The following is a 14,190-nucleotide window of genomic DNA, read 5'->3' as shown; positions in this document are numbered from 1 at the left end:
TGGGAATGCGTGCCAGAGGTCCGGGCCCTGCCCGACCAGGTGGCACCTTTTAAATTTCTGACTGTGGGTAGGTGGCTCCAGAAAAGAGGTGGGGTGTGGGCGGGATGCTGGGGAGCTCAGGGTGGTCACCACGTCCTAACAGCTCAGACATGTTGAGGCTTTTAACAGCACGTGGGGCTGCGGGGTAAACCACCAGGCATCACCATGGTAACAGGCCCCGCAGACACATGGCGCACATGGGTCTCAAGGCGAAACTCACCGGTGGGCCCCTCGGTCCTTGGGGCCCCTGTGGCCCCCCGGGTCCGGCATCCCCCTGGAACGGAGAGAGGGGCGTTATCACCGAGTCATGCAGGAGTATGATGGGACGCAGATGTGGACCGAGGTCACCTCGCCCCCCAAGACCAGCAAACTGTGCTAACGTTCACCATAACTGCCGGTTACTGCCGCAGGTGCCCCGTGAGCTCCTCTCTGGTAGTTTCTGGGGGTCCCTGTCCTTCGGTGAAGCCCTTTGCACCTCCCCTACACGCCTGCTCCCCCAGGCCCAGCCAGGCCCCCAGGACACCCACTTACATCTTTTCCTGGTGACCCGTCCCGGCCGGGGGGCCCCATGGCCCCGGGCTCTCCCTGGAAGGAAAAGCAGAAAGGAAGCAGCTGCTGGGAGGGAGGGAGATGCAGAACCTTCGGCGGCGGCCTCTGCAGGGTCTCAGACGGCTGAGCGTCCGCGAGGGGAGGAGGGGGGCCCGCAGCAGGCACCCCTGGGTCCGGCCTGCGCCGGGGCCGCGGTGCCCACAGGCCAGTGTGAGTCCTGGGCCGTGCGGCCCTCTGAGCTGCAGGAAACAGCAGCGAAGGGCCGGGCACACAGCCTGGGATTCTGCCTCCTCACCCGCTGACCCCCCCCCACACCCCAGCTTCTCCCCATTCCCAGGGCCCGGCAGGGGCTTCTGCTCATTGATCCTGAGGATAAACCGATGCTCCCCACAGTGAGCTCTGGGCCCTGGGCCTCCGAGGACAGTGTGTGCAGCCCAGCCCAGTGCCACCTGGATTCCAGCTGACCTGGTCCAATTGTTTGTAAGTCAGCGTCTGCCCCCCACCGCCGAGAAATTTCTAGAAAAACTAGACCAGGCGAGGGATGACGCTTTAGGCTTCTTGGGTGACAAGGTGTCACACTGGCCTGCAGGGCCCAGGAGCCCAGTGTCTGGAAGCGCCAGCCAGGCCCACCTGGGACGACCTTCGCGGCAAGACATCACTTACCCGGGGGCCGGGGGCGCCAGCGTCGCCCGTGTGTCCCTTGAAGCCCTGGGTGAGAGAGACCGGAGTTATCCCACCGGAGGGCAGGCTGGCGAGACGGGAGGGCAGGCTGGTTAGATGGCCGGGCGGGTCCTGACTCCCCTCACTCTCCATCCGCTAAGAGGTGCGGGCCCTGCTCTGTGCTGGGCGCTGGCCATGTCCCCGATGCCCGCGGACTGCGTGAGGGCCCTTCCTCCCGGCTCAGTCGCAGCGCGGCAGGGCTGGCCCCACACATGCCCCAGGTGGTGGGGTGGCAGCTCGGGTGTTGCCTGGCCTCAGGCTTCCTCCTTCTCCTCCTCCTTCTCCTGGCCTCCCACCACTGGGCTGGTCCTGCCCCAACACAGGCCCCAGCACATGGGTCTCCATGGTGACGCCAGGAAGCCCTCCCGCCCAGTCAGCAGGCGCCACCTGGGTCTTGGGCCCCACGCAGGTGCCTTCTCCACCCTGAGGTTCTCTTCCTGGTGTGATCGGGTGGGCAGCAGCGGGATTCAGCAAAAAGGACATGGATTTCGTGTTTTATTTCCTTTGTATTGAATGTGGGCCAGGGGAGTTATTGATTTTTTTACAGAAAAACACATTAAGGAAAGAGAACTGGCATTTTGATCTCCTCCTTCTTGCCAGATAATTGGATTTTAGAATTTTCATGAAAAATAGTACTTTTTCCCAAAAACAAATTTAAGGATTTGTGAAAACAATTTTAAAATTATGAAGGAGTATTTAGCAAAAGCAAACAAACCCACACAAAAAATCCGCAACAACCCCAAAACATATAAAATGAGTTCATTTTTATAAGAAACATGTTATCTATGATAGCCTGACACCCAGGTAGAGATTTGGGCCCATAAAGGTCAGAATTCATGCACATAAAAAAGACCATAAAAAATACACTGGACCATTCACAGAGCATAACCTGTCTGCGTTGTAGAATTACAAGTAACTATTTTCTTCTCTATGACATTACATTATTTTTTTAATTATTTCCATCATCATTGTTACTGCTTTGCAATGAGAATGGGTTACTTTTAAACTTGCGAAAACACCTCTAGCTGTGGAAAGTGTTCAAAGCTAAACTGAAGACTCCATTCAGGTTCTATCATCCAGAGAAAGGCCACAAAAATGATAACAAACAGGACAAGAACAAAGGAGCCTTAGAACCACGACGTGGTCACGTGGCTGCATTTGGAAAACGCACTGCACAGCCGCGCAGGGAGCACCGAGTCTGCAGGAGAGCCCGGGGCCTGAAGGGGAGGGACCCTGCACCCCGCGGCCTGGCCGTCGGAGACCTTACCCGCCGCATCAGAGCCGTGTGGCTGATGCTTATTCTACCAGGGACAGCGCACACTCACACTCACACACACACTCACACACACAGTCATAGTCACACACACACACACACACACACAGTCATACACTCACAGTCATACAGTCATACAATTATACATTCACACACTCATGCACATACACACACACACTCACCCACACTCACACAGTCATAGTCACACACTCACACACACAGTCACAGTCACACACACACACACACACAGTCATACAGTCATACAATTATACATTCACACACTCATGGACATACACACACACACACTCACACACACACACTCACACACACACTCTCACACACTGACACACACAGTCACAGTCACACACACACAGTCATACAGTCATACAATTATACATTCACACACTCATGGACATACACACACACACTCACACACACTCACACACACACACTCACACACACACTCTCACACACTGACACACACAGTCACAGTCACACACACACAGTCATACAGTCATACAATTATACATTCACACACTCATGGACATACACACACACACACTCACACACACTCACACACACACTCTCACACACTGACACACACAGTCATAGTCACACACTCACACACACACACAGCCATGCAGTCACACACTCACAGTCATACAGTCACACACACAGTCACACACACACACTCACACAGTCATACAGTCACACACATGCACTCACGTGCACACACATACATGCGCACACACTCACCCCCCGTCCCCCACACTCACATACGCGCACACACACACTCAAAACACTCACAAACTCGCACCCACACACAATCACACACAAGCACACGTACACACATGTGTGCACACACACACACATGCTCACACATGCATGACACTTACGGGGGGCCCGCGGGCACCCTCTGGTCCTGGCAGGCCCGGCTCTCCTGCTTTGCCCTGAGGAGAGAGGAAGAGAAGGGTTTGAGGGCAGCATAAGGGATCCCCTCATTCTTGCTGCCTGGGCTTCTGAGCACTACATTCCACACGCCCGTCCCTGCCTGCCAGCCCCGCCCCGGCCCTGCGGTCCACTGTCACCCATTCACACCGCCACCCCGCACCCAGCCCGCTGCGTCCCTTGCCTTCTCAGAGGTGCCCGGCTGCTTGAGAAACGACGCAGGCCCCGTCATAAAGGGCTCTGTACCTCCCCACCGGCCACCTCCAGGACCACCCTCTCATAGGTCTCTGTGATCAGGGGAACAGGGGCCTGGCTCCTGGGCCCTAGTCAGGTGGGCTGGCCATCCTATCACTGGCCTGTTACCAGCAGAAAAATGCTCACAACCAGCAACTGTTGAGGGTTTTCAACATGTGGGTAGAATGGAGCACTTCATGGGAGCCTATCAATGCCTCTGCACTGGAACCCAATGAGGGAGGCACTGCTGTTCCCCTTCAGGCCAAACACTGAGGCACAGAGAGGGTGAGATCTGCTCAAGGTCACACAGCTGGGGTTCTGCCCCAAGCATTTTGGCTCCAGAGTCTCTATATGGCATTCTGTATTATTGTAATTATGGCTCAAATGACTCCTAATAAAAATTATGCAGCAGGCAACTCAAAAGGCTGCCTATCATCCATCTACCTCTGTATCCACCCATCATCTACCCATCTACCTGTATATCCATCCATCATCTACCCATCTACCTGTGTATCCATCCATCATCTATCCATCTACCCGTGTATCCATCCATCATCTATCCATCTGCCCGTGTATCCATCCATCATCTATCCATCTACCCGTGTATCCACCCATCATCTATCCATCTACCCGTGTATCCATCCATCATCTATCCATCTGCCCGTGTATCCATCCATCATCTATCCATCTACCCGTGTATCCACCCATCATCTATCCATCTACCCGTGTATCCATCCATCATCTATCCATCTGCCCGTGTATCCATCCATCATCTATCCATCTACCTGTGTATCCACCCATCATCTACCCATCTACCCGTGTATCCACCCATCATCTACCCATCTACCCGTGTATCCATCCATCATCTACCCATCTACCCGTGTATCCACCCATCATCTACCCATCTACCCGTGTATCCACCCATCATCTACCCATCTACCCGTGTATCCACCCATCATCTATCCATCTACCCGTGTATCCATCCATCATCTACCCATCTACCTATGTATCCACCCATCATCTATCCATCTACCCGTGTATCCACCCATCATCTACCCATCTACCCGTGTATCCACCCATCATCTACCCATCTACCCGTGTATCCACCCATCATCTACCCATCTACCCGTGTATCCACCCATCATCTACCCATCTACCCGTGTATCCACCCATCATCTACCCATCTACCCGTGTATCCACCCATCATCTATCCATCTACCTGTGTATCCATCCATCATCTACCCATCTACCCGTGTATCCATCCATCATCTACCCATCTACCTGTGTATCCATCCATCATCTATCCATCTACCTGTGTATCCATCCATCATCTATCCATCTGCCCGTGTATCCATCCATCATCTATCCATCTACCCGTGTATCCATCCATCATCTACCCATCTACCTATGTATCCATCCATCATCTATCCATCTACCCGTGTATCCACCCATCATCTATCCATCTACCCGTGTATCCATCCATCATCTACCCATCTACCTGTGTATCCATCCATCATCTACCCATCTACCTGTGTATTCACCCATCATCTACCCATCTATCTACTGTCTACCTCCCCATCCATGTCCCTAGAGTATAGAAATGGCAGAAGTAATGCACAGAAAGTAGCCTTCACTGTGCCCGGGCCGGAGCCGCTCCTGGGCACGCAGCGGCTGTTACCGAGAAAGCGCTGCCTGGGCCTGTGGGATGGTGAGAAGTCAGTCCCTTACCGGCTCTCCGGGGGCGCCAGGCTTTCCGTCCCTGCCCTCTTTGCCTTCTGCTCCCTGCAAGAGAAACCCACATGGGTCATCTGCCCCGAGGTGCACGGGGCGGGGACACACGCAGCAGCTAAAAAGGCGTTTCACCCGCCAGAACTGGGCTGGTTTCCTGGTTTTTCCCCAGCACTGAGATTCAGGCTCGGATGTCTGGTCCGCAGTGTCTGGCAAATAATAAAAAATCAAGAGATTGCAAACGTTTGTTATTGCTGTCGATCTAGAGGCCCTCCAGGACACATTCCCGAGGTCAAACATGGGATGATGGGCCTCGTGTCTGGGCTCTGACTGAGCACGGCGGCGAGGAGGGGAGACACCAGTGCTGACGAAGACGAGGACGACACCGAATGATGGACAGCACTCAGCACGGCTCCTGGAGCTCACGAGGGGCTGCAAAGGTCAAAGGCGTCTGCTGTTCACTAGGAGTGAGGAGAGGGCTTTCTGTGCAGACAGGAATGCACGTGCAAAGGCCCTGTGGCCGGAGAGGCGAGGATGTGGAGTGTCCTAGGCCCAGAAGGAAGCCAGTATGGCTGGAAGGAAAGAAGGCACCGTGGAGGGTAAGTGGGGGGCTGTGGCCCGTGGAGGCCCAGAAGCAGGCACCGGCCAGACTGCAGCCACACACAAGGATTTGTTCCCAGCGGAGAAGGCAGCCCTGGCCTCTCCCGACCGGCCGTGTTGCTAACAGAGCGGAGAGCTCCATCCGGGGGGAAGGCTGCTGAGTTAAAAAGCCCAGCATTTGTGGAAAGAATCATGCAGCTCGATTCTAGAGCCTCAGACAAGACTAACCTCTGACAAGTACCCCACTTTAGGGACCATCATACAGAATCAGAAAGGGGCTGTGCGTGCGAGCTAGTCTCCTGCAGATTTAAAAACTAACTGTAAGACTCATGAGGCAGCAGAGACATGAACGTAAACCGTAGGGGACATTTATTAGATGGAGTGTAGGTAAAATTTACGAACATGCAATACCAGCGTGGAAAACAGAAAATGTTTATATTATCACAAGAATTAATTATCTCAATTCTGTATGCATACATGTGTATGATTCTACTGCCTTAACTGTATGGGTATATATAGACACCATTCATATACACATACACATATGTATGCATACACATATATGTGTGGAGAGACAAAATATACTATTTAAATAAGCAAACAACAAATATGTACATAAAAGAATGATACTAAGATAGACCCCACCGAAAATTTAATTGTTTTTACTCTTAATGCGGTATAAAGGGAGAGGTTAGAATGAGTTTAATCAGCTTATCAGTCATTGTTTTTATCAATGTTGTTTTTATATCATGTTTTTGTTGTTTTCATATCATGACTTCATTGTTGTTATATCATGTTGTTATTGTTTATTAACAATTTACATATTATTTTCATATACATTTTGCTAATTTTCTTTCATCTCTGACACTTCTATTATAAAGAAAGGGCGAATAGCGATATTAAAACATCTCTTCTAATTAATTTCCTTTCGATGTGCACGAATCCGTGCACCGGGCCACTAGTGTTCTATAACACACACAACTCCCCTGGGGACCGTGTCTTGCTTTAACGAAGGTGAAATACAGTTTTGTTTGCTTGTGTAGGAAAGAGACTGGATTTTTTAAATGTCACTTACTGGGATTCCGGGTAACCCCGATGGGCCTCCAGGGCCGGGGGGACCTTCTTTCCCCTAAAAGATCCAAGACGGAAAAACACCATCAAATCTCTCAGGCTGGCAAGCAGATGATGTCACACAGAACTGCTTCCGAGGGCTGGGGGGTCGCAGGTGAGAAACGGCGGTGCTTCTGCTCCTGCCTCCTGCTTCTGGCATCGCTTCCCGGGCAGGGGTCCTGGGCAGCACATGACTAGGCAGCCTGGTGTGCAGACTGGGACTCATCCCGGCCCTGCTGCAGGGCCTCAGGAGGGAGAGATTGGGGGCCAGGTGAGGAAAAGACATCTGAGGAGGAGAAAGCCGTCCTGGGTGACTCCCGCAGGACTCCTGCACCAGAGTCCCGAGACGCCGGGCCCGGACCTGCGGCTTAGCCAGGCTGGGAACATGACTCCGCGATTCCTGAGACGGGGTGTGTGCCTGGCGCTCACCTATCCCCGTTGTGCGACCCTGAACCGTCGCTTCGCCTCTCGGAACCCCCTTTCCTTAGTTATGAAGGGGGGTCAGGATTCAGGACCTTCCTAATGCTCAGGGCGGTCAGTGAGATCAGGGACACTCGTTCGCCATGTAGTCCTTCGAGTGAGAGTGTGTGCAGTGGCCACGGCCTGATGCCTGCCACTGGGCCCCTGCCCGCTGAATCCGAGAGGCTCTGGAAGCTCCGGCGGTGAGCACACCTCGGGGTCTGAGATGAAGGCCTGGGTCAGAGGCCAGCTCGCCATTTGTGGTTTCCAGGCCTTGGCCCTGACTTCCCCTTCCTTAGCGACACTCTGCCTCTTGAACACTGGCTGACAGCGGCGACCTCCCAGGGCGCACTCCCTGGCGCATGGCCACAGGCTCGGGTCCGCGCCAAGCCCTCCTCTGCCTGCGCCCGCTCACACAGAAGCCACACAGAGAGGGACCGGGAGATGGGCTCCACGTGGGCCTGTGCTGGCTGCACCGATTCTGGTCTCAGGTCCCAGTCATCTCTCCTGAGCCTTTACCGTAGAGGCCAGGTGACTGGGGCTCGGGGGAAAGTCCCCCGGCGGTGGACTAGGAGAGACAGCCTCGGGGGGCAGGGGGGACCAGGGTAGGTGGGGGAGCACTTGGGCTTCTGGGAAAGCCAGCCCCAGCCCCAGATGGAGGAACGTACCGGTGGCCCCTGGATGCCTGGCGGTCCGGCAGCTCCCGCGACTCCAGCGGCTCCCTGGGGACAACCAAGCGCGAGGTGAGTGTGTGCGCCTGGCCGCCGTCAGGAGCCCGGCTCTGAGCACGAAGCAACGTGCGGATCTCACGCCCTGGGCCCTGCCCCGCGGCCTGAACTTAAGCATTTCCCGGCAGCCTCTGCCTTCCCCACGAGCTGGGCTCATCTCTGGGACACAAAGACGGTGGGGAGGCAGCATCTGCAGTGAGTGGGGTGTGTTCGGGGGACAGGGTTGACAGAGGAGGGGACCGAAAATGGTACGTACCGGTGGCCCAGGGTTCCCTGGGGGCCCCATGAGGCCTGGAACTCCGGGGCGGCCCTGGGGAAGAGAGAGAAAAAGGCGTGGAAGTGAGTGAGGAGACATGGGAACGAGAGCGGCCACGACAGCTGAGAACACGTGGCTGCGTGACGCGCAAGGGTCCGTCCTGACATCCTCTCGTCTGTGTGTGCGAGTGCAGTGCCCCAGAGCAACAGCTGAAAACCAGCAAACGCACAGACACAATACAAGCTGCAGCGGGTTACAGGGATCGTGTGCCCCACTACGACAACCATACCGTTCTTTTAGGAAAAAGATCCATGTCTCCATGCGGAGAGGAGTCCACGTGAATTACAGTAAGAACTAAAGTGTAAAGTGTGTGTGTGGGGGGGGGGGGGCTAGGGGGGGGGATGGGAGGTATCTGTAATACCACCAACAATAAAAAACAAATTAAAAACATTTCACACAACCATGTTATAAAGCCAAGCAAACCACCATAAATAAATGACTTCCTGCCCTGCACCCCCAGCTCCTGCCACCTGAAACACCAGCTGCAACGTTCACCATGGATTGCAACGCCTTCGACGGCTCATCGAAAACTCAATGGGTCTACAGCCATACCACCCTGAATGCGCCCAATCTCGTCTAAAACTCAATGGGCCCGGCCAGCGGGGTTCAGGGATTGAGCATTGACCTAGGAGCCAGGAGGTCACAGTTCCATTCCAGGCCGGGGCACATGCCCAGGTTTTGGGCTCGATCCCCAGTGTGGGGTGTGCAGGAGGCAGCTGATCAATGATTCTCTCTCATCATTGATGTTTCCATCTCTCTCTCCCTCTCCCTTCCTCTCTGAAATCAATAAAAATATATATTTTTTAAAAATCAATGGGAAAAAACGTTCTCAGGAGAGGATTAACAAAAAAAACAAATGAAAAGCCGACTCCTCAGAGAACTGGGGGTGGGGAGCGTGACCAGGAGCCAGAGGGATCCAGGTGGGAAGCAGGACCTGTGATGTTGAGAAGCCCCACTGCGCTCAGGAAGCTTGGGAGGTGCCGGGAGAGGCGGCCTCGCTTACCTGGTCGCCCTTCGGCCCGGCCTCGCCATCCGCTCCGCGCTCTCCTGTACTTCCCTTCGGGGAACAGAGAACACAAGTCAGTGCGCATCTCGCTAGAGCCACACTGGGAAAGGGAGTCCGCATGGTTCATCCACCGGTTCATCGCTCATCCCCCGCCCTCACCAGGCGCAGAGCAAGTTCCTGCTGCAGACCCAGCGGGTGTCAGCGACAGAAATGAAGTCTGGCTGGAGGACCGTCAATGGGATGGCTGACGGGCTGTGGGTGCTGGGGGGGCAGGGAGATGGGATGGCTGACGGGGCTGTGGGTGCTGGGGTGGCAGGGAGATGGGATGGCTGACGGGGCTGTGGGTGCTGGGGGGGACAGGGAGATGGGATGGCTGACGGGGCTGTGGGTGCTGGGGGGGACAGGGAGATGGGATGGCTGACGGGGCTGAGGGTGCTGGGGGGGCAGGGAGATGGGATGGCTGACGGGGCTGTGGGTGCTGGGGGGGCAGGGAGATGGGATGGCTGACGGGGCTGTGGGTGCTGGGGTGGCAGGGAGATGGGATGGCTGACGGGGCTGTGGGTGCTGGGGGGGCAGGGAAATGGCAGGGGAGACAGCAGAGCCCCCTTCCTGAGAGCCTCATGGCCGATACGGACTGAGTTAGGGGCTTTGGCAACCAAGAGGAGGAGGTGTGGCCGCCCCAGGTTTCAGAAGGGCTCCCCTGGCTACAGTATGTGTGTGTAGGGGAGTAGGGGTGGGGGGCCTGGAAGGTTCAGGATGCAGAGAGCAGGGTCAGGTGGGAGGACTGTGGGTTGTTACGGAGGGCAGGGGGCAGGGAGGGGAGCAGGACCAGCGGTGTCTGGGCATTGCTGGGCAGGTATGGGGTGAGCAGTGGGCAGCTGAGCAGGTGACGGGCAGGCGGCACTGGGCAGGGGCTGGGTGGAGCGGAAACCGTCCGGTGCCTACGCTCCTGGCCCCTCCCCAACTCCCTGCGGGACCCTGAGCCGGTCACCTAGACCCTAAAATAGACAATAATGACGGCCTACCCATGACAGGGTAGGGACATAAAACCAGGGCAGACGCGGGAGATGCTTAGCACGGAGCTCTGGCGCTGGACGAGCTCAGTACACACTGGTGACCATAGTTATTCCGCATCATGTTGGGTGTGAATCACGCCTTGGCCACGTGCTCATGTGAGTCCCTGGGCAAGTCCTTCCACTCCCTGTGCCCTGTCCTAAAGGAGAATCGCAGCGTCCCCGTCACCACGCTGTGCGGCTCAGGGACCTCCAGGCCGCGGCACGCTCAGGCCAGAGGCCGTGCATGTTGGCTCCCGGTGAACACTAACCATCGCCTTCTCGTCCCTACTGTCGCCACCATCGTTGTCAGCATCCCTGGTCAGGAAAACACTGCGACGCCCGACCTGCCCCACGCCCTCTCCCAGCCCAGCCCTGAGGCAGCGCTCACGGCCTGGGCTCCGAGCGGCCCCTCCGCCGGCCCCGCGGTCACCGGAGAACAGATGTGCTTCGGGGAGCTGTGGTTACAGGAGACGTCTCGGTGCCTGAGAGCAGGCCTTACGCAGCGAGAGTTCATCTTTGGCAGTGCATCGACGTTGGCTCCGGTTCCAGGCCTGTGGTCTCGCATCTCCGCATCCTTGAGCCGGGCCTGGCTCCCCGTTTGTTCATCAGTAAACGAAGGACGGGGAGGCTCACCTAGCCCCATGGTCCCCAGCCTTTTCCTGGCCGTGCCCCACCTAAGCGTCTCTGATATCCTGATACCCACCCCCCACCCGTGACATAGAATTCTTATTATTCACAAAGTGACTCCTAGTCACGTGGAGGAAGCTGAAAAGGCCAGGAACTTGGTCTAAACAAGCTTCCAACAAACATGGCGTCCACGAAAGAGAAAAATGAAAGAACGAAAGGACAGCTGAAGTACTGAGGAAGAAAGCACTAAGAAACTGTTAAAAAATAAGAATATGAAGTGATATGAAGAAATAGCAAATAAAGTTTCAGAACATATAAGAGAGACCTGAGATGCATAAATATATCATAACATATGTTTATATGCTGCATATGAGGCCCCTAGAACCATAAGAAATGCAAAAAATTCCCTGTTAATAACTCATTCTCGAATTGCCCCCCTGTGGGGCGTGCGCCACGTCGGGAACCACTGGGCTAGAGGGCCCTTCCCATCCAGAACCCAGAGTTCTCCCGCTGAGACTTCATCTCCAGCCCTCTCTCCGGATGCGCCGTGTCCGCAGTTCCTGGCCATGCTGACTACTGAGCTCAGCACCCCCACTTCTGGGGCCGTGGGGTGTGGGGGAGCAAATGCGACAGGAGCCCGTGCCGTGTGTCGAGCAGGAAACAGGTTGGGGGGGGGGGGCACTTGTTCCAACATCTCGGCGTGCGGTTACTTCTACCGCTTTCAGGCCCACAAAGCCAGCACCCCGTCAGCAGGCCCCGTTGTTATCTCAGTGAATAGGCCCACGGCGCACGGGCCTCTGACAGGTAAGACAACTGCTTTCAAAGAAATGGCTCCTTTAGGAGGCCAGCCCTCGGACTGGGCTTGGCGTGGTCTCCATCCCCGTCTCCTAACAATGACAATGTCGCGGCTCCCGGATCTCCACGGCCAGCCTCGTCTCCTCTGCACGCAGGTGGGGCTCAGAGCCAGCAAAGCACCCCAACCTGACTCACTTCCTCCCAGGAGAGAGGCTGACATTCGCCGAGCCCCGCCCCCTCTTTGCTGGGCACTCTGCTGGGCTCCCCCGGTGAGACCCCATTTCATGCACGTCATTGTTAATATCCTGAGCTGATGTAAAATGTACATAAATACTAGTATATATATGTATTTAATGCATGTGTTTTCTAATCTAGCCAATGAGGTAACTCCACGAGGTGGGGCTACCGCCAGAGAGCAGACAGGAAAGCTGAAGCCACGTGCAAGAGTTGCTGTCACCCAGCAGCGACGACTGCGGACGCTCAGAGCTCCTCCCACGTGTCCCTCGCTTCCTCCGAGCCTGCACATCGCTGGCGCTCTGGGAACGCCGCCTGCCTCATCCTCCCCGTGAGCCTGGCCAGGGGCGGGCCTGAGGCTCAGAGAGGTCAGTGAACTGCCCAGACCCTTTCCCCGGTCAGCAAGTGTCAGTCAGCGCAGAGGAGGCGGAGCCGGGCCCGGAGCAGCTGGCCTCCAAGGCCGGGGCTGTGCCCACCGCTCTCACTGCCCACCAGCCGCCTGCCTACCCTGTGAGTCACCAACTCATCCGTCTCTCTTCTCCCCACACAGCCTCAGGCCTGGAGGGATGGCCCATCTCTGACCCACCTGCCAGCTCCTGACGTGGAGGGAACTGTTGAAAGGGACGCTTGGGCCCGACCAGTGGGGCTCAGTGGTTGAGCATCGGCCTACGAACCAGGAGGTCAGGGGTCGATTCCCAGCCAGGGCACAGCCCCAGGCTGTGGGCTCAACACCCAGTGGGAGGCGAGCAGGAGGCAGCCGCTCCATCATTCTCTCTCATCATTGATGTTTCTGTCTCTCCCTCTCCCTCTGAAATCAATAAAATATATTATAAATAAATAAATAAAATAAAGGGCCGCCTGGTGGGAATGCTCCAGGACGGAGGCAGCGACCAGTGGAAGAGAGGAAGCAGGGCGGGAGGTGAGAACTGTCCCAGGTCAGAGGGGTTTCGCCCGGAAGGTCTGCCCAGCGCCTTCGCCTCCTGGCATCTGATGTTGCCTCTCCCGGCAGACGAGCCACACTGTGTCCCAGGCAGGCCCCCGGACCACTGCCGCGGCGGCACTTTTATAAAAGGTTGGAAGGGGTGGTGGCCACAGCCTGCAGCTGCAGGGGCCACAGGGGGGTCAGGGAAGGCCCAGGAGGGCCCCAGGGTTGGGGGCCGGGGATAAGGGTGGGAGGTGACCCCCCTCCCTGCCCCCGTGCCAGTGCTCGTGCAGTCTCTTCTCAGAGCTAAATGCTGTCCCAAGCGGGAGGGCAAAGGCCACAGGCAGACACTCCTGGCAGCCAGAGCACCCACTGCTCTGTGAGCCGCAGGGCGAGCCTCACTCATTCATACTCATCCGCCTTCTCCAAGCACTTGCCTAGCTGTGATGTTCCTGAGCCATGTTCTCCCCGGGCCTACGTCCTCCCACGCTAACACACCGCGGAGGCTGTTCTTATTATCATTAGCGAGAGGGAAGGTGAGGCCCAGAGAGGTCAAGGATTCTGCCTAAAGCCACACAGCTCCAAAGGCCGTGCCTGAACCAGTGAGACCACACATCCCAGTCCCGCAGCTCATCACATACTGTCAACCCCTCGCGTGTCTGTACGCGAACAACCTGAGACTGGACGAAGGGGAGTGACCCTGCCAGGCCCAAGGTCACCGGGAGCGTCAGTGCCGGGGTGAGACCTTGAACATGGGGTTTCTGCTGGTAAACCATCCTTCCTTCACACAGACATCGCTCCTCCTCCCTCAGACTAAGCAGTGAGGGCCGGGGGGTGGAGGCTCACT

The 14,190-nt window shown here is 56.1% G+C and overlaps 1 protein-coding gene across 1 annotated transcript in view; it reads right to left on the bottom strand.

Moving 5' to 3' along the window:
* Window positions 1-14,190, bottom strand: part of COL22A1 (collagen type XXII alpha 1 chain) — a 109,969-nt gene that overhangs the window by 13,555 nt on the left and 82,224 nt on the right. Inside the window, exons 46-54 of the mRNA XM_036337554.1 lie at window positions 9,708-9,761; window positions 8,645-8,698; window positions 8,329-8,382; window positions 7,167-7,220; window positions 5,492-5,545; window positions 3,478-3,531; window positions 1,252-1,296; window positions 571-624; window positions 260-313 (exon numbers count right to left, since the gene is read on the bottom strand). Of these exons, the coding sequence (XP_036193447.1) occupies window positions 260-313; window positions 571-624; window positions 1,252-1,296; window positions 3,478-3,531; window positions 5,492-5,545; window positions 7,167-7,220; window positions 8,329-8,382; window positions 8,645-8,698; window positions 9,708-9,761 (477 nt within the window). The remainder of the gene's footprint in view (window positions 1-259; window positions 314-570; window positions 625-1,251; window positions 1,297-3,477; window positions 3,532-5,491; window positions 5,546-7,166; window positions 7,221-8,328; window positions 8,383-8,644; window positions 8,699-9,707; window positions 9,762-14,190) is intronic.

The sequence above is a fragment of the Myotis myotis genome, unplaced genomic scaffold, assembly GCF_014108235.1.
Source record: "Myotis myotis isolate mMyoMyo1 unplaced genomic scaffold, mMyoMyo1.p scaffold_m19_p_16, whole genome shotgun sequence".
In the NCBI taxonomy this organism is placed as follows: Eukaryota; Metazoa; Chordata; class Mammalia; order Chiroptera; family Vespertilionidae; genus Myotis; species Myotis myotis.
Note: the sequence above shows the minus strand (reverse complement) of the source record. Positions and strands in the feature narration are given on the sequence as shown.